The sequence below is a fragment of the Pelophylax lessonae genome (assembly GCF_965119305.1).
Source record: "Pelophylax lessonae genome assembly, chromosome: 3".
In the NCBI taxonomy this organism is placed as follows: Eukaryota; Metazoa; Chordata; class Amphibia; order Anura; family Ranidae; genus Pelophylax; species Pelophylax lessonae.
The window spans coordinates 178,627,319-178,648,503 of NC_138770.1; the positions used below are offsets into that span (position 1 = coordinate 178,627,319).

Genomic DNA, 21,185 nt, shown 5'->3' on the forward strand with positions numbered 1-21,185 from the left:
CCAATTAAGTGAGCCCACCCTCATGGTAGTCCAGGAGTAGTGTTGAGCGAACACGGACTGTATTATTCGTGTTCGTACCGAATAATTTGATTTTTGTTACCCGAACACGGACTCGAAAACTTTACTGTATGTTCGGTTAAAAATCCGTGTTCGGTCATTTTATTTCCGGGTTTTTATGTATTGGCGCGCTTTTAATGGCGGGCTTACAAAAGCCAATCAACAAGCGTTTAACTGGTGTGCCTTTAGCCATCCCAGCCATGCCTACAAATGTATTAGTAGCTGTGATTGGCCATCTGAAGCATGTGACCAAGCCTTTATAAGTTTGAGACTGAGCGCCGCTGCGTCGTTATGCTGTAGTTCAGGGACAGAGCACACATCATACGTACTGGCTGCTGATTAGGGAAAGACAGGCAAAAATCATTTGTGTCCGAAAAGAATTGAGGGACAGGTCGGAGTGTTTTAGGCAGGGCGAGTTGTTAGGGCATTTTAGGGCGAGGCTGCTGATATTTAGGGTCAGTGTTCTACAATCGATTTTGCTGTGTGGGGGGGTTTGCAGTGCCGGCAGTGACCGATCTTATCGATCCTTTTAGGGAGAGGCTGGAGATAGGCAGGGTCAGTGTTCTACAATCGATTTTGCTGTGTGGGGGGGGGGGGGGTTTGCAGTGCCGGCAGTGACCGATCTTATCGACCCTTTTAGGGAGAGTCTGGAGATAGGCAGGTGTCAGTGGTCCACATCGATTTTGCTGTGTGTGGGGTGGTGTGAACACAATCTTTTTGCCCGCTGAGGAGGAGGGAGAAAAAAGTCTTTTTTATCAGACAGTCACTTGTGTGCAGCGTTTTTCATTCAGTGCTGCTGTGCTGACTGTGATAATACACTGCTGTGTGCACATGTGCTATTATTGAGGGATTTCAAAAGTTATACACTTTTTTCTATTCCACTATTCAATATACACCCTTGGGTTAAAAAAATTAAATTGTGGCATAGTCTGTACTAATCTAGTTAAAACTTACAAACTTAAAAGGGGAATTTTATTTTCTTTTTCTCCCCATAGCCTGCAGCAGAGCTGACTGATATAAGACACTGCTGTTCACATGTGCTATTGATAAATCACCAATTTCATATCATATTTTCTATTCCGCTATTCAATCTACACCTTTGGGTAAAAACAATTAAATTGCGGGATAGTCTGTATCGGTATGTGTGAGATACACCTTTCCAATTTTTGGGGCGCATCTCATACTGCCGAGGATTTGAGGGTGCTGCCTGTTCCGAACTCCTCCTACTCCTCATCCTGCCTTTGGGGGGTACAATAGTAATTTGGGCCTAGTCTGGGTCTCTACGTGTGAGATACATACACCTTTTGATATCATATTTTCTATTCCGCTATTCAATCTACACCTTTGGGTAAAAACAATTAAATTGCGGGATAGTCTGTATCGGTACGTGTGAGATACACCTTTCCAATTTTTGGGGCGCATCTCATACTGCCGAGGATTTGAGGGTGCTGCCTGTTCCGAACTCCTCCTACTCCTCATCCTGCCTTTGGGGGGGTACAAAAAATTGTAATTTGGGCCTAGTCTGGGTCTCTACGTGTGAGATACATACACCTTTTGATATCATATTTTCTATTCCGCTATTCAATCTACACCTTTGGGTAAAAACAATTAAATTGCGGGATAGTCTGTATCGGTACGTGTGAGATACACCTTTCCAATTTTTGGGGCACATCTCATACTGCCGAGGATTTGAGGGTGCTGCCTGTTCCGAACTCCTCCTACTCATCCTGCCTTTGGGGGGTACAAAAAATAGTAATTTGGGCCTAGTCTGGGTCTCTACGTGTGAGATACATACACCTTTTGATATCATATTTTCTATTCCGCTATTCAATCTACACCTTTGGGTAAAAACAATTAAATTGCGGGATAGTCTGTATCGGTATGTGTGAGATACACCTTTCCAATTTTTGGGGCGCATCTCATACTGCCGAGGATTTGAGGGTGCTGCCTGTTCCGAACTCCTCCTACTCCTCATCCTGCCTTCGGGGGGTACAATAGTAATTTGGGCCTAGTCTGGGTCTCTACGTGTGAGATACATACACCTTTTGATATCATATTTTCTATTTCGCTATTCAATCTACACCTTTGGGTAAAAACAATTAAATTGCGGGATAGTCTGTATCGGTACGTGTGAGATACAACTTTCCAATTTTTGGGGCGCATCTCATACTGCCCGAGGATTTGAGGGTGCTGCCTGTTCCAAACTCCTCCTACTCCTCATCCTGCCTTTGGGGGGGTACAAAAAATAGTAATTTGGGCCTAGTCTGGGTCTCTACGTGTGAGATACATACACCTTTTGATATCATATTTTCTATTCCGCTATTCAATCTACACCTTTGGGTAAAAACAATTAAATTGCGGGATAGTCTGTATCGGTACGTGTGAGATACTCCTTTCCAATTTTTGGGGCGCATCTCATACTGCCGAGGATTTGAGGGTGCTGCCTGTTCCGAACTCCTCCTACTCCTCATCCTGCCTTTGGGGGGGTACAAAAAATAGTAATTTGGGCCTAGTCTGTGTCGGTACGTTGTAATGTTCCGGTACCTATGGTACCCTTGTTCCTATATTTCTCCTCTCTTTGCGTCCCATCTTGTATATACAAAGGACGCATACACCTTTAAGACCGGATGACATCACTGCCAAGCGCCGCTATGAGCGGCTATTTCAATCGCCGGTTTGCTCTCACTCATCGCTCGTTCAAACCCACATGTTCATCGCACCTACGCCTGAGAAGTCGGAGCTGCTGACATACCTTCCTTGCTGAACTAAGCCGGAAACCTCGCTGGTGATCCGTATCCCGCTACGGGATCACCCCTCTCCTCTGGACATTGTATTTCCTAACCTATCTAAGTGATAAGTACCCAGCAGGGTATTCTTACTAACCAATCTCCTACTGTCATCTACTGCAATTACCAAGACTATCTGTATCTATCTATTCACTATCATCTGCATAAGACTGTTAGCTCTTGGGACTACCTTGAACTATCCTTGCACTAGGTTACTCTGTCTAAAGTATACTCCATCTGTGTCCTCTTACCATCTGCACTATACTTGACATCAGAACCTATCTGCTTACCATCACCTGCAACTCTCCTATACTACTTCTAGTGCTCACCATACAATAGCCTGTCTCTCATCTATATATCCTCATATACTCTATCCCTCCATTAAACATCTATTAATATATATATAGTATATAACAGGCTGTACACGGTGATGAAGTCCTGAGAGTTGGATATGTTGTTCAACACATTCTCTACAAGGCTACAGAGTGTAATAATTCTGCAGCTGTAAATCCATCCGCAAACAAAAACGCATGAACGTTACAGATTGAACGAGCCTTTAAAAAAAATATGGATTCAGCAGAATTATCCACTCATGTACTACAATTAAAACAACAAGTAGATGCATTGATCCATGCACTTACAGAGGTAAAAAATGACAATCAAACCTTGAGACAGCAGCTTGGCCGTCTCACACAGCCTCCTGCTGCTCAGCCCCGTGAGCCTAAGATAAACCCTCCTATAGTGTTTTCTGGTGATCGGAGCAAATTCCGTGAATTTAAAAACGCATGTCAATTGTTTTTTTTGTTAAAACCTCTAACCTACACCACTGACCAAACTAAAGGTTTGTACCATCATCTCCTATTTAACGGGTGAACCCCGGGCCTGGGCAGATGCTCTCTTTGAAAAGGATGATCCACTCCTTAATTCTTATCCCTTATTTCTAGCACAACTTGCTACTTTATATGAAGACCCCAACAAGCAGAGTACCGCTGACACCCAGTTACGGGCCCTAAAACAAGGAAGGAGACCTGTTGAAGATTTTGTGGCCAATTTTAAAAGATGGTCCCCTGATTCAGGGTGGAACGACACATCTTTGCGAACGCAGTTTAGACTCGGCCTATCTGAGGCCGTTAAAGACGAGCTCGCCCGAGCGGATTTACTTGGCACTCTAGAGGGACTGATCCAGACCAGTATCAATATTGACAGACGACTACGAGAAAGAAAGGCTGAGAAGATGGGCTCACCATTTTCCAGTCCTTCTCGGATGTTGCCTGCTGACCCTACTCCTATGGAAGTAGGAATGATACGTCCACCTCTGACCCTTTCTGAACGTGCCAGGAGGAAAACCGAACATCTTTGCATGTACTGCGCATCCCCGAATCATCTGGTAAACGACTGTCCTCTTGTCCGCAGAAAAGAGGCTGAATGTTCAAATGTCTTGCTAGGGGGACTCACAACTTCCTTTCCTAATCCTTATCTTTTTGTTCAATTAACATTGCAGTGGGACCAAACTAGGATCACCACCAAGGCTATGATTGACACAGGATCTTGTGGAAACTACATTGACATTTTTTTTGTCTCCCTTAATAAAATACCTATTGTTTCAAAACCCAAACCTGTCTCCGTTAGTTTTATTAACGGTACACCTTTATCCTCTGGTCCTATCACCAGTCAGACACAGGCACTTCTTGTAACTGCTGACGAGTCTCATGTGGAGACCACCACCTTTGATGTATTAACTTCGCCACATTTTCCAATCATTTTGGGACTTCCCTGGTTACACATACATCAACCAATCATCGATTGGAAAACAAGAACGTTAGCCTTCTCTTCTCACTATTGCGAGACGACGTGTAACCTCCCCACACATGATAGGATCCTGTCTGTACTGCCAGATGACATTATTCCTAAGTGTTATCAAGATTTATCGGAGGTTTTCCTCGAGAAAAACGCTCAAATGTTACCTCCTCACAGGGACTATGATTGTTGTATCGATCTGCTCCCTAATAGCAAGTTGCCTTACGGACATGTATATCCTCTCTCACAGGATGAACTCTCTCACCTTAAAGAGTATCTGGATGAAAACTTGGCAAAAGGATTCATCCGACCTTCTACTTCCTCCACTGCTGCTAGGCTTTTCTTCGTCCGCAATAAGGACTCTAGCCTTAGGCCTATCATTGATTTCAGACAATTAAATGCCATTACAATAAAGGATCGTTATCCTTTACCTCTTATTCCTGAACTTATCGAACAGGTGCGTGGGGCTTCTTTCTTTTCAAAATTGGACCTAAAAGGGGCATACAATTTAATTCGAATCCGTAAGGGGATGAATGGAAGACGGCATTCAGAACCAGATACGGACTGTTTGAGTACCTTGTAATGCCATTTGGGCTATGTAATGCCCCCGCAGCCTTCCAACGTTTTATAAACGAGATATTCCGAGACTTGCTTGATGTTTGTGTGGTAGTATATTTGGACGATATACTTATCTATTCTCATTCCTTACCTGATTACATAAAACATGTGAGACTTGTGTTGTCAAGACTACTTGCACATAACTTATATGTTAAATCAAAGAAATGTCTCTTTCATAAAGAGGAGGTACTATTCCTAGGATATATTATATCTAAAAGTGGAATCAAAATGGACATGAGCAAAATATCCTGCATTCTGGATTGGCCTGTGCCAACCACTCGCAAAGCATTACAAAGGTTCCTAGGATTCTCTAATTACTATAGGAAATTCATTAAAAACGTCTCTGCGATTGTGAAACCTCTCACACAACTTACAAGCACGAAGAGACCATTTAATTGGTCAAAGGAAGCAAATGGAGCATTCTCTCTGCTGAAATCAAGCTTTACTACTGCCCCCATACTATGCCATCCAGACCCATCCCTTCAATACATCTTGGAGGTAGATGCGTCTAATATGGCAGTAGGAGCAGTTCTCTCACAACGACCAACAAACACCTCACCTCTTCACCCAGTTGCTTTCTTTTCAAAGTCATTAAGTAGCCCCCGAGGTGAACTACCCAGTAGGTGAGAAGGAGTTATTAGCCATAAAACTGGCATTAGAAAATTGGAGACATCTACTTGAGGGCACTCAATTGCCAATTCTGATATATACTGATCACAAAAACCTCCAATACCTTCAGACTAATAGAACTCTTTCCCACCGGCAGGTACGGTGGTCGTTATTCTTTCTGAGATTTAATTTTTTAGTAACTTACACGCCCGCAGACAAAAATAAAAAAGCGGATGCACTCTCACGACTAGCCGAGAAAGATTGCACTGAGGTTCCCTCAGTTCCTATAATACCACTTGAACGTATTATCGGAGTCGTTCGCTCACTGAAGGAGGAGATTTTGCACAGCATAGGGTTGGATTCACCTCCACCACAACTAACTACTGACGCAGAAGGCTTCCTCTACTACAACGATAAATTATACATACCCCCTACTATGCGAACCAAGATCTTAGAATTGTCGCATGATGTACCTATGGCAGGACATATGGGTATGACTAAAACTCTCAATCTACTCACTAGGCAATTTTGGTGGCCAGACATGAAGACAACCGTAAAAAAGTTCGTTTCATCTTGTGATATCTGTGCAAGGTCTAAAATTGACAACACGAAACCATCAGGATTACTTTGTAGTTTACCGATACCCCAGGTTCCGTGGGAAGTGGTATCCTTGGATTTCATAGTGGAACTACCACCTTCCAAAGGATTCAACACCATCTTGGTATCAGTGGACCATCTGACCAAGATGGCACATTTCACCCCTATCCGAAAACTACCTTCATCCAAACAAACAGCAGAATTACTTGTGAAACATGTCTTTAAGTTACATGGTATTCCAAAAACACTGCTGTCTGACCGTGGTTCACAATTCATCTCAAAATTTTGGCTAGCTCTATGTCAGATACTGCGAATAGAGCATAACCTTACTTCTGCCTACCACCCTCAGACCAACGGACAGACAGAGAGAGTTAACCAGTGCATTGAACAGTACCTGCGTTGCTATACTTCGTATCTACAGGACGATTGGGCAGATCTCCTCCCACTGGCGGAATTCGCCTATAACAACGCTACTCATAGCACTACTAAGCAAAGTCCGTTTTTACCTGAATTATGGGTTTCATCCCACACTCCTTCCTCCACGTATCTTACCATCAAGTAATCCAGTAGCATCTGATTATCTTGCCCAGATAAAGGATTCTCTGGGATTACTCAACAATACCATATCTCATGCTCATAGCCAACAAAAAAAATACTACGACCTCCGTAGGAAACCCTCTCCCCAATATGCCATTGGGGATCTTGTCTGGCTTTCTACAAAAAATCTAAGACTAAAGATCCCTAGTAAAAAACTTGGACCTCTATTTCTGGGACCTTTTCCAATAGAGAAGCTTATTGGAAAAGCTGCAGTACAAATCAAATTGCCAGTAGACCTCAAGATACATCCTGTCTTCCATGTGTCTCTACTGAAGCCCCATGTTCCTAACCAAGGAATAAGGCCTACTATCTCACCTCCACCTCCTGTACAAGTGGAGGGTGGAGAAGAATTTGAGATAAAAGAAATTTTGGATTCCAGTTTCAATAGAAGAAGACTCCAGTATCTTGTACGATGGAAGAATTATGGGCCCCAAGATGACACCTGGCTGGATACCTCCGATATCCATGCCCCTAGACTGATTCGCAATTTCCACTCTAAATATCCGGAAAAACCAGTTCTAGAGGCCTTCCGGAGCCGGCCTTAAGGGGGGGGGGGGTACTGTAATGTTCCGGTACCTATGGTACCCTTGTTCCTATATTTCTCCTCTCTTTGCGTCCCATCTTGTATATACAAAGGACGCATACACCTTTAAGACCGGATGACATCACTGCCGAGCGCCGCTATGAGCGGCCATTTCAATCGCCGGTTTGCTCTCACTCATCGCTCGTTCAAACCCACATGTTCATCGCACCTACGCCTGAGAAGTCGGAGCTGCTGACATACCTTCCTTGCTGAACTAAGCCGGAAACCTCGCTGGTGATCCGTATCCCGCTACGGGATCACCCCTCTCCTCTGGACATTGTATTTCCTAACCTATCTAAGTGATAAGTACCCTGCAGGGGATTCTTACTAACCAATCTCCTACTGTCATCTACTGCAATTACCAAGACTATCTGTATCTATCTATTCACTATCATCTGCATAAGACTGTTAGCTCTTGGGACTACCTTGAACTATCCTTGCACTAGGTTACTCTGTCTAAAGTATACTCCATCTGTGTCCTCTTACCATCTGCACTATACTTGACATCAGAACCTATCTGCTTACCATCACCTGCAACTCTCCTATACTACTTCTAGTGCTCACCATACAATAGCCTGTCTCTCATCTATATATCCTCATATACTCTATCCCTCCATTAAACATCTATTAATATATATATAGTATATAACAGGCTGTACACGGTGATGAAGTCCTGAGAGTTGGATATGTTGTTCAACACATTCTCTACAAGGCTACTGAGTGTAATAATTCTGCAGCTGTAAATCCATCCGCAAACAAAAACGCATGAACGTTACATACGTGTGAGATACATACACCTTTTGATATCATATTTTCTATTCCGCTATTCAATCTACACCTTTGGGTAAAAACAATTAAATTGCGGGATAGTCTGTATCGGTACGTGTGAGATACAGCTTTCCAATTTTTGGGGCGCATCTCATACTGCCAAGGATTTGAGGGTGCTGCCTGTTCCGAACTCCTCCTACTCCTCATCCTGCCTTTGGGGGGGTACAAAAAATAGTAATTTGGGCCTAGTCTGGGTCTCTACGTGTGAGATACATACACCTTTTGATATCATATTTTCTATTCCGCTATTCAATCTACACCTTTGGGTAAAAACAATTAAATTGCGGGATAGTCTGTATCGGTACGTGTGAGATACACCTTTCCAATTTTTGGGGCGCATCTCATACTGCCGAGGATTTGAGGGTGCTGCCTGTTCCGACCTCCTGCCTGTTCCGAACTCGTCCTACTCCTCATCCTGCCTTTGGGGGTACAAAAAATAGTAATCGCGGCCAAGTCTGGTTCTGTACGTGTGAGATACATACATCTTTTTTTTGACAATATTTTCTATTCCGCTATTTAATCTACACCTTTGGAGTAAAAACAATTAAATTGCGGGATAGTCTGTGTCGGTACGTGTGAGATACATACACCTTTTGATATCATATTTTCTATTCCGCTAATCAATCTACACCTTTGGGTAAAAACAATTAAATTGCGGGATAGTCTGTGTCGTTACGTGTGAGATACACCTTTCCAATTTTTGGGGCGCATCTCATACCGCCGAGGATTGCAGGGTGCCTCAGTCTGCCTCCTGCCTGTTCCGAACTCCTCCTACTCCTCATCCTGCCTTTGGGGGTACAAAAAATAGTAATCGCGGCCTAGTCTGGTTCTGTACGTGTGAGATACATGCACCTTTTTTTTGATAATATTTTCTATTCAGCTATTTAATCTACACCTTTGGAGTAAAAACAATTAAATTGCGGGATAGTCTGTGTTGGTACGTGTGAGATACATACACCTTTTGATATCATATTTTCTATTGCGCTATTCAATCTACACCTTTGGGTAAAAACAATTAAATTGCGGGATAGTCTGTGTCGGTACGTGTGAGATACACCTTTCCAATTTTTGGGGCGCATCTCATACTGCCGAGAATTTGAGGGTGCTTCAGTCTGCCTCCTGCCTGTTCGGAACTCCTCCTACTCCTTATCCTGCCTTTGGGGGTACAAAAAATAGTAATCGCGGCCTAGTCTGGTTCTGTACATGTGAGATACATACACCTTTTTTTTGATAATATTTTCTATTCCGCTATTTAATCTACACCTTTGGAGTAAAAACAATTAAATTGCGGGATAGTCTGTGTCGGTACGTGTGAGATACATACACCTTTTGATTTCATATTTTCTATTCCGCTATTCAATCTTCACCTTTGGGTAAAAACAATTAAATTGCGGGATAGTCTGGGTCGGTAGGTGTGAGATACATCTTTCCAATTTTTGGGGCGCATCTCATACCGCCGAGGATTGCAGGGTGCTTCAGTCTGCCTCCTGCCTGTTCCGAACTCCTCCTACTCCTCATCCTGCCTTTGGGGGTACAAAAAATAGTAATTGCGGCCTAGTCTGGTTCTGTACGTGTGAGATACATACACCTTTTTTTTAATAATATTTTCTATTCCGCTATTTAATCTACACCTTTGGAGTAAAAACAATTAAATTGCGGGATAGTCTGTGTTGGTACGTGTGAGATACATACACCTTTTGATATCATATTTTCTATTCCGCTATTCAATCTACACCTTTGGGTAAAAACAATTAAATTGTGGGATAGTCTGTGTCGGTACGTGTGAGATACACCTTTCCAATTTTTGGGGCGCATCTCATACCGCCGAGGATTGCAGGGTGCTTCAGTCTGCCTCCTGCCTGTTCCGAACTCCTCCTACTCCTCATCCTGCCTTTGGGGGTACAAAAAATAGTAATCGTGGCCTAGTCTGGTTCTGTACGTGTGAGATACATACACCTTTTTTTTGATAATATTTTCTATTCCGCTATTTAATCTACACCTTTGGAGTAAAAACAATTAAATTGCGGGATTGTCTGTGTCGGTACGTGTGAGATACATACACCTTTTGATATCATATTTTCTATTCCCCTAATCAATCTACACCTTTGGGTAAAAACAATTAAATTGTGGGATAGTCTGTGTCGGTACGTGTGAGATACACCTTTCCAATTTTTGGGGCGCATCTCATACCGCCGAGGATTGCAGGGTGCTTCAGTCTGCCTCCTGCCTGTTCCGAACTCCTCCTACTCCTCATCCTGCCTTTGGGGGTACAAAAAATAGTAATCGTGGCCTAGTCTGGTTCTGTACGTGTGAGATACATACACCTTTTTTTTGATAATATTTTATATTCCGCTATTTAATCTACACCTTTGAAGTAAAAACAATTAAATTGCGGGACAGTCTGTGTCGGTACGTGTGAGATACATACACCTTTTGATATCATATTTTCTATTCCGCTATTCAATCTACACCTTTGGGAAAAAACAATTAAATTGCGGGATAGTCTGTGTCGGTACGTGTGAGATAAACCTTTCCAATTTTTGGGGCGCATCTCATACCGCCGAGGATTGCAGGGTGCTTCAGTCTGCCTCCTGCCTGTTCCGAACTCCTCCTACTCCTCATCCTGCCTTTGGGGCTACAAAAAATAATAATCGGGGCCTAGTCTGGTTCTGTACGTGTGAGATACACCACCGTTTTGTAAAATTTTACCTATTCCGCTATTCAATATACACCCTGTTTGAGTGTAAAAAAATAAATTACGGCATAGTCTGTATCGGTACATGTGAGATACACCATTTTAAATTTGTTTGGCGCATCTCCTTCCACCGCCGAGGATTGCAGGGCGCTTCAGTTTGCCTCCTGTTCCCTACTCCTCTTCCTCATCCTGCCTTTAGGGTACAAAAAATAGTAATCGGGGCCTAGTCTGTGTTTGTACGTGTGAGATACACCGTATTATAAAATTTTTCCTATTCCGCTATTTAATATACACCCTTTTGGAGTGTAAAAAATTAAATTACGGCATAGTCTGTATCGGTACGTGTGAGATACACCTTTTAAATTTGTTTGGCGCATCTCCTTCCACTGCCAAGGATTGCAGGGCGCTTCAGTTTGCCTCCTGTTCCAAACTCCTCCTACTCCTCTTCCTCATCCTCTCATTAGGGTACAAAAAAATTTAATCGGGCCTAGTCTGTGTTTGTACGTGTGAGATAAACACCGTTTTTATCATTTTTTCTATTCCGCTATTCAATATACACCCTTTTGGGGTATAAAAAATTAAATTGCGGCATAGTTTGCATATTTGACTGTGAGATACACCCGTTGTATTTGTATATTGTTTTTCTATTCCGCTATTTAATAAACACCCTTTTGGTGTAAAAAAAATTAAATTGCGGCATAGTTTGCATATTTGACTGTGAGATACACCCGTGCGATACTGTTGTTGTTTTGTTCCGCTATTCAAAACACCTTTCTAGGGCAAGATCATAAATTACAGAAATATGAGGAGACCGTCAAATAGGGGCCATGGCCTGGGTCGTGGTGCTGCTGGTAGAGCTCCTGTTGCAAGGAGAGGATGTGGTCGATCTGTGCCAGCTACACGCACAAGTGAAACACCTTCCTCAAGTGTGAGTAGGCGACAGAACCTGCAGCAGTATTTGGTAGGGCATCATGCGCCTCTAGAAGTGATGAGGCCAGAACAAGTAGAGGCGATAGTAGATTGGTTTGCTGCTGACAGTGCCTTCAGTTCCTTCACATTGTCTCCCACCCAGTCTACTGCAGAAAGGTCAGAGTTGGCACCTGCAGCCAATGTCCAACTGTCTTTCACCTCACCTCCTTGCAAATCAGGCAAGCAGTCTGAGCCCCAAGTCATGCAGCAGTCTCTTCTTCTTTTTGATGACTCTGTCAGCAGGGTTTCCCAGGGCCATCCACCTAGCCCTGCCCCAGAAGTGGAAGAGATTGAGTGCAGCGATGCCCAACCACTTATTTCTCAATATGAGTACATGCAAGGACCATCGCAGCACGTCTTCGATGATGACGAAACGCAAGTGCTAACTGCTGCGGCATTCAGAATTGTGGAGACCGACAAGGAGGGCAGGGGTGTAGACTGGGTGGAAGATGATGTGGAGGATGATGAGGTCCTCCACCCCACATGGAATGAAGGTCATGCAGGTGACCTGAGTAGTTTGGAGGAAGAGGCGGTGGTCGCACAGAGCCACCAGCACAGCAGAAGAGGGAGCAGGGTGCAGAAGCGGAACGGCCGTGCCCTAGACACTACGCCTGCTACTGCCCAACGCAGCAAGGGAACGAGCGCACCAAAGCCAGCTCAAAGGAGTTCTCTAGCGTGGACGTTCTTCAGAAAATGTGCTGACGACAGGACACGAGTGGTTTGCACCCTGTGCAATCAGAGCCTGAAGCGAGGCATAAACCTTCTTAACCTGAGCACAACCTGCATGATCAGGCATCTAAGTGCAAAGCACGAGCTGCAGTGGAGTAGACACCTTCAATACCAAGAAAGGTCTCTGGCTCCTCCTGCTTCCTCTTCTGCTGCAGTCTCGGCCTCTCCATCCACATCTGTAGTGATACCGGCACCTGCCACCCCGCAAACAGAGGATCTGCCATCAACACCACCACCTGGGTCACCAATCATCTCCACAATGTCCCGTGGAAGCGTTCAGCTTTCCATCTCCCAAACACTTGAGAGGAAGAGGAAGTACCCCCCTACCCACCCGCGATCCCTGGCCCTGAATGCCAGCATTTCAAAATTCTTGGCCTTTGAAATGCTGTCATTCCGTCTGGTGGAGACGCACAGTTTTAAAAGCCTTATGTCGGTGGCTGTCCCACAGTATGTCGTGCCCAGCCGACACTACTTTTCCAGGCAAGCCATCCCTTCCCTGTGGGGGGAAAAAATCAGGTGTGCACTGCGCAACGCCATCTGTGCCAAGGTCCACCTAACTACCGATACGTGGACCAGTAAGCATGGTCAGGGGCGTTATATCTCCCTAACGGCACACTGGGTAAATGCAGTGGCGGATGGGCCTGAGGCAGATGGCAATTTGGCGCATGTCCTTCCACCACCGAGGATTGCAGGGCGCTTCAGTTTGCCTCCTGTTCCTAACTCCTCCTACTCCGCTTCCTCATCCTCTACCGCCTCCTCATCCGGTCAGCGTAACACCTTCACCACCAACTTCAGCACGGACAGGGGTAAACGACAGCAGGCAGTTTTAAAACTTGCCTGTTTGGGGGAAAAACCACACACCGCGCAGGAGTTGTGGAGGAGCATTGAACAGCAGACAAATGAGTGGTTGCTGCCAGCGAGCCTCAAGCCCGGCCTGGTGGTGTGCGATAACGGGCAAAATCTCATAGCAGCTCTGGGCCTAGCCGGTTTGACGCACATCCCTTGCCTGGTGCATGTGCTGAATTTGGTGGTGCAGAGGTTCCTTAAAAATTACCCCGATATGTCAGAGCTGCTGCAGAAAGTGCGGGCCGTCTGTGCGCACTTTCGGCGTTCTCACCCTGCTGCTGCTCGCCTGTCAGCGCTGCAGCGTAACTTCGGCCTTCCCGCTCACCGCCTCATATGTGACGTGCCCACAAGGTGGAACTCCACCTTGCACATGCTGGAAAGACTGTGCGAGCAGCAGCAGGCCATAGTAGAGTTTCAGCTGCAGCACGCACGCGTGAGTCACTCTGCGGAACAGCACCACTTCACCACCAATAACTGGGCCTCCATGCGAGACCTGTGTGCCTTGTTGCGCTGTTTTGAGTACTCCACCAACATGGCCAGTGCCGATGACGCCGTTGTCAGCTTAACTATCCTACTTCTATGCCTCCTTCAAAAAACAATTTGGGCGATGATGGAAGAGGATGTGGCACAGGATGAGGAGGAGGAGGAGGAGGAGGATGAAGAGGTAACATTTCCAAGGCTTTCAGGGCAGTCATTCGCAAGGGGCTCCGAGGGTGGGTTCCTGCACACACAAATGCCAGGGACACAATTGTCCAGCAGGGGCACAGTTTTGGAGGATGAGGAGGAGATGGAGGAGGAGATGGAACCATGTTCACAGCAGGGTGGCACCCAGGCCAGCTCATGGCCATCACTGGTGCGTGGCTGGGGGGATACAGAAGACGCAGACGATACACCTCCCACAGAGGACAGCCTTTCGTTGCCTCTGGGCAGCCTGGCACACATGAGCGATTACATGCTGCAGTGTCTCCACAACGACCGCCGAGTTGCCCACATTCTAACTTGTGCTGATTACTGGGTGGCCACGCTGCTGGATCCCCGTTACAAGGACAACGTACCGTCCTTAATTCACTCACTGGAGCGCGATCACAAGATGCGCGAGTACAAGCGCACGCTGGTAGACGCGATGCTGCTGGCACAGTGGAAGCACAAGGCCAAGGCAGAGGAGGAGGAGGAGGAGGAAGAGGTCGCCAACGCAACCAGGGCACCGCCAGCACCTCAGAAGGCAGGGTTAGCATGGCCGAAATGTGGAAAAGCTTTGTCAGCACGCCACAACAAACAGCAGCACCAGCAGCTCATATGGAACGTCTTAGCAGGAGGCAGCATTTCACCAACATGGTGGAGCAGTATGTGTGCACACGCCTAGACGTACTGAATGACCGGTCTGCCCCCTTCAACTTCTGGGTCTCCAAGTTGGGCACATGGCCTGAGCTTGCCCTTTATGCCTTGGAGGTGCTGGCGTGCCCTGCAGCCAGTGTATTATCTGAACTTGTATTTAGCAAGGCTGGGGGCGTTATCACAGACAAGCGCAGCCGCCTGTCCAGAGACAATGTGGACAAGCTCACGTTCATTAAAATGAACCAGGCATGGATCCCACGGGACTTTTCCGTACCTTGTGCAGAATAGAGATGGATACAGACCTTACCCAGCCATTGTTCTATTTTTGCTCTTTCTCACTCTTTTGGGGTGTACCCTCATTTAAAATGACTGAAAAAAAGCAGTGTTGGCTACCTCGTCCTCCTCCACCGCCGCTTCCACCTACACCGCCCATAGGTGTGCGCAGCCTATTGCATTAGGGTGTGCACCCCAAAGTTTAAATATACATGCATGTGTTTGCCTACATGTACATGGCCCCGATACATTACTCTCCCTGCTGGCAAAGTGAAATAGAAGTGTGTGGCACTTCTCTTATGGCAGAGCAGGTCCGAGGGAGATCTTTCCCATCTCCTCACTGGAAAACAGAGCGATAATGCTAATGTGCCCTAGGTGATTAGGGTGTGCACAGGCACACCCGGCACACCCTGTGCACACGCCTATGACACCGCCACATCCACCACCAACTCAACCTCCCTCCTACTCCATATGGGCCTCGTCCTTCAGAGATGAAGAACATTGTTTTATTTTTCTGGTTTTTTTTTTGTTGTTTTAAGTTATTTCCCTATCCACATTTGTTTGCAGAGCACTCGCCATGCTCTTAACTACGTTTTGCTGCCATTTGTAGCACTCTAGCCCTTTCCATTTGTGTTTTAGAGCCATTTTAGTGCCTGAAAGTTTGGGTCTCCATTGACTTCAATGGGTTTCGGTGTCCGGGTAAAGTTCGGAAAAAGTCCGGGACTCGGACCCGGACTTTTTTTTAAAGTTCGGCCGAACCCGCCGAACACGGACATCCAGGTGTCCGCTCAACTCTATCCAGGAGCAGAAACCCCTATTTGAGTAGTGGTTCTCCCAAGACTCTCATCTTGCACTGCTCTTCTCAATATGAAATTATTATTTTACAGACAGGAAATTATCCATCAAATGCCCATACAATTTTAGCCTCCATTTACCTAAATAATTTGGGCTAATTTCAGATGCCCATTTGCACTAGTCTTACAAGCAGAGCCAGATTTTCACCTAAGATGACAAAGCTTGCACTGGGGTATGTAGACACCCGGACGTCATTTGTTCATTAGGCATGTTCATCTAAAACCAATCTGAGGGGGGAAACTGTCTCGTTTATCTCTTTTTTTTCAAAGCAGTCTTTTGCAGGTCCATCCCAGGTCAAAGACTTTTTTCAACAAGAACATTTATAAGGGGCTTTTCAGCCATCTGATACACCTGAGTGACAGGACCTTTTTCATTTCAACTGGTGTGACTATTGTGACTGGAGAGTTAATTTACGAACACTTGAGAGTGCAAAATATGGTGCAGGTGTGCATGGTAGCCAATCAGCTTCTAACTTCAGCTAGTTCAATTAGGGCTCTTTTACACACTCCGTCCGTTGAACGGAGTCCGTTTTTCTCAGCGGGGGATCGAGCCACCGATCCCCCGCTGAGCAGCAGGAGGACAGCTGTGTCTCCGCGCTGTGTGCGGAGACACAGCTGACAGTTCCCCATGCATCTCTATGGGGGAAATCAGATGTCAACGGACCATCAGTCCGTTCTCACCCGATGCCATCCGATCCGATCCGCTGGACGGATGGAAAATAGGGTTTCCATCCGTCCAGATTTGACGGATCGGATCGGGTCGGATGTCAGCGGACATGTCTCCGCTGCCATCCGATACCCCATAGGAATGCATGGGGGGACCGTTCAGATCCGCCTGTCCATTTTTTTGGCGGTCCGCCTGTGTGAAAGGGGCCTTAAGCTTTAACAAAAAACTTGGAAGCTGATTGGTTTCTATGCACAGCTGCACAAGAATTTGCACTCTCCAGTTTTGGTAAATCAACCGCTATGTGTTCTGATCTTTTGATTTAAAGGCTAGCGAGAACACAGGGGTAGGAGGGTAGCAGCACAAAAATTTTGCCTATGGAACATGAACGAAGTAGAGTTTCAATCTTGCCTGCAAGACAATATTTTTATTTTCTAAGCCCACACTCACCAAAGACATCTCAATCAATAATATTATGTAAAAAGGTATATTTATGACAGGGATATGCAGATAAAGTGTAGAACTGAGTCTTACCATTTTTTGTACATGTAGCTTGTGTTTGTCCAGGTGGAGTTTTTGTGCCAGAAATCTCCTCACCATTTGCGTTGACACACCAGCAGTACCCAGTGCTGCCATGGCACTGTTGTGGTTGATAATTGCCCTTTTCATCACACCGAGGAACAAAACGACCTATCACTATCTCGTCTCCTCCCAGAGCTACCTGACGTTCCTTCAAGCATTTTGGCAAGTCTGTAAACATAATATACAGGAAAGATCAGAGATTACAGAGAACACACTCATGTGTTTAAATGTCCAGAAACAGTAGCAATGTAATAAATATACTGCTTTATGGCTCTGAAAATGCATTAAAGTGGTTGGAAACCCTTACATATACCCAGTGAAATGAACAGCTTCAGATGATGCAAACATGAAACAAATCTTCCTGTATAGGTTATTGTTTATGTGCAGGATTCTCTTGCCTACACCCCTTCAAAAGGCAAGAAAAGTGTTAAAAATCTTTCTTCATTTGTCAGGAGCAGAGAGGAGGAGGAGAAGAGCTGCAGTAACAGTGCGTGAGAGCTGATTGGAGGAAATGCACACACTCCCCTCCACACAGCAGCAGAATTGTGTTCTGAATAGGCAAGCTGTCTGCTGAGCTCACCCCCCCCCCCCCCCCAACCACACACACACACACACACACAAATTTATTATAATTTGTGTCAGGAAACTTCTCAGAAGTGACTCATGCTGATAACAGAGGAACCAGCGAGAAACTGCACTTAGAGCCTTGGAGAGTGATGAGCGAACACTATAAATATATTGTATGTGCTTTGCTCAGGTTCCATGAATGAGGTTTACAACCACTTAAAGGTGTATCAAAACCCTTTTGTTAATGATCACAGATTTAAACCAACCACTTGCCTTTTGGGCCAATCTTGGCATTTTTCATATACATGTTAAAAATCAGATTTTTTTGCTAGAAAATTACTTAGAAACCTCAAATATATTCTCCAAACAGAGGCCCTGGAGAATGGTATAATATAAAAGATGATGTTGCGTCGAAAACATAAATACCAAACATGTCAATATTTAAAACTGGATACTCCTGTGAAATGGCAACATACAACAACAACTAAAATTTTCTACAGACAGTTCTTTTTTTCATTCAACTTTATTGCTATCACAATGTATGAACAACACCCCTTGTGATAACTTGGGCAGAGACAGATATTCTTTCATGAGAGATCAGTGGGCTATTAGACCACAGCCCTCCAAGACAACTTGGTTTGATCGGCTGCTAGCGGCCAGGAAACCACAGCACTGAAATGTGATAAAACCCACATCAATTCTGGCTTCATTCATCACAGAGGAGAGGAAGAAATAGATGTCCCCTCCTCTCCTCTGTGGGCAGCTAAACTGACTGCTTGTAATAATGCCAGGCCCCACAGTGAAAGAGAAGAAGTCAGGGAACAGCAGCAGGCAGAGATGGGAGGCTGTCTCCTTTGCAATCCTTGTGAAAATGATAGGGAGGGTATAGAGCCACTCAGTCTATATTTACATGAAAGCCAATAGACAGCTTGGCTGGAGCTGGTGGTGAAATGGGCTGATTCAAAAAGCTTTACATCAAAAGTGTAGTGTGGCTTGATGCTTGAAATAGCACAAACGTCAAGTATTTTAGCCACAACAGAATTCAATGAAAACACCTGAAAACATACAAAAGCATGCAAAAATGCATGCATCACACATTTTGTTCCTCTAGTTTCTAGCTTTCCATTGACTAAAAATGTAAATAAGAAACACTCAAGTCAAGTTCTTCCACCCCAAACTCGCTCATCTATGTCTTTCTAGACCTTACTTTGTGCACTGGCATGCAGTCATGTTGGAACAGGAACCCCAAACTGTTCCCTCAAAGTTGGAAACATGAAATTGCCCAAAACATCTTGGTATGCTGACTCCTTAAGCAGAGTTCCACCTAAAGGTACATATTTAACCCTTTAAATGTCCCTGGTATTAACCCCTTCCCTACCAGTGTCATTATTACAGTAACAGTGCATATTTGTAGCACTGATTACTGTAGTAATGTCACTGGTCCCCCCAAAAGTGTACAAAATGCCAGTTAGGGGTCCGATCTGTCCACCGCAATGTCACAATCCCGCTAAAAATTGCAGATTGCCGCCATTATTAATAAAAATAAAAAAATAAATAAAAATGACATAAATCTTTCCCCTAGTTTGTAAACACGATAACTTTTGCGCAAACCAATCAAAATACACTTATTGGGATTTTATTTTGCCAAAGATATGTGGCAAAATACAAATTGGCCAAAAATGATGAAAACATTTGATTTAAAAAAAAATTTTATTGACAATGTTATATAGCAGAAAGTGAAAAATATTGCCCCGGCACGGTCGTCTGGACAACGCTGAGGGAGCTTACATGTTCCCTCGGCGTCTCTTTCTGGTTCGGCGGCTCCGGCAATGTAAGTGGCCAGAGCCGGGATAACGTCACTCCCGCACGCATGCGTTTCTCCACTTTTTTGTGTTAAACCAATATAAAACAAAATAAAAAAACATGAGGATGAATAAACATTTATCATTTCAACAACTTTCTGGGCGAAGTGGTGCATTATCTGACAGAAATGCAGGGGTGCCCATATATTTTTGCCACGACTGTATGCCTAATAAGAACAGTATAAACTTTCAATTGTTTGTAGTGAAAATATTTTTCCTGATGAGTTCAGTGACCTAGAATTAAGTCTTACCATGCCTTTCACATGTAGCTTGTGGTTGTCCAGGTGTAGTTTTTGTGCCAGCAATCTCTGCACCTATTGTGCTAACACACCAGCAATGCCCGGTGCTGCCATGACACTGCTGTGGTTGGTAATTGCCCTTTTCATCACATTGTGGAATATAATGACCAATTATCTTCTTTGCCAGAGCTTCTTGACGCTCCTTCAGGCATTTCGTCAAGTCTGTCAATATATAAAGAAACGATTAATGATGACCAAAGCTCTATGCAAGAAAAAGGCTCCAAATTCATTAACAGGTTTTGAAACTCTTGAATTGGTAGCAGAAAAGGCTAAAAAGATGCAATCTGTTGACAATAAATGGATAACCTTTACCCCGAGAAACAAATTTGAGCAGCTTGTTCAGCTAGTTGACCTTTTTATTATACCCAGGTGCAAAGACATTTATAGTATACCAGCACTCTATTTTATTACACTACAGAGTTTGGTCATCATAACTGCTTTTAGCCACTGGGAGCTTGAAGAGAATTTATTTATTAGGGCTTACAGGAGTAATAAAAACACCTATAAAGGCGCAGGAGTTTTTTTTTTTTTTTGAAATAGTGTTTTTTGGTATAATGGTGCTCCAAATGGAGTTATGCGGAACCTTCAAAAAAACCTAGTTGGCTATATGCTGGATTGCACTGGAAGAATTCCTAATTTTCTCCAGCAGTCCTGCCCCATTTCCATGTGGAGATCTAAAAGTGCCAGATATTGGGAAGGCAATTTTCAGAGTAGTTGCAGCTGCATAAGTACAGAGCAGTAATGGAGAGACTGCAAAATGGAGAACATGCAGTAAAAAGAGGGATTTCTGCCTACTAGATGGAGCTAAATATTCCTCTTGGTGTCTGCATTCAGTTATTTTTTAAATTGATCCCTGTTCCTGTGGAGTCCTGAGGATCCTAGGTCCAGGCTGTACGTAATATCACAACTTTTCTTCAAGTTGGGATTATCCATTGCAAGTTCTAAACTCCATTCCCTACCACTCAACTGTCAAAAGCCAAAGCCTATACTACCCACTGAAGCTCTTGCATCTGATAGTTTAGCAAAAAGGTCAGGGCT

General features: G+C 44.5%; 1 protein-coding gene across 23 annotated transcripts in view; it reads right to left on the reverse strand.

The window, feature by feature from the left end:
- LOC309549656 (thyroglobulin-like) overlaps positions 1 to 21,185 on the reverse strand; it is a 330,286-nt gene that overhangs the window by 216,024 nt on the left and 93,077 nt on the right. For 17 of the 23 annotated variants that reach the window (XM_082250044.1, XM_082250039.1, XM_082250054.1 and 14 more), the window contains 2 exons: positions 20,100 to 20,309; positions 17,372 to 17,587 (listed from right to left, as the gene is read on the reverse strand). The exons of 3 other annotated variants lie outside the window; for them this stretch is intronic. In XM_082250044.1, coding sequence (XP_082106170.1) covers positions 17,372 to 17,587; positions 20,100 to 20,309 — 426 coding nt within the window. The remainder of the gene's footprint in view (positions 1 to 17,371; positions 17,588 to 20,099; positions 20,310 to 21,185) is intronic. 3 more of the 23 variants (XM_082250046.1, XM_082250057.1, XM_082250041.1) reach the window with 2 other exon arrangements.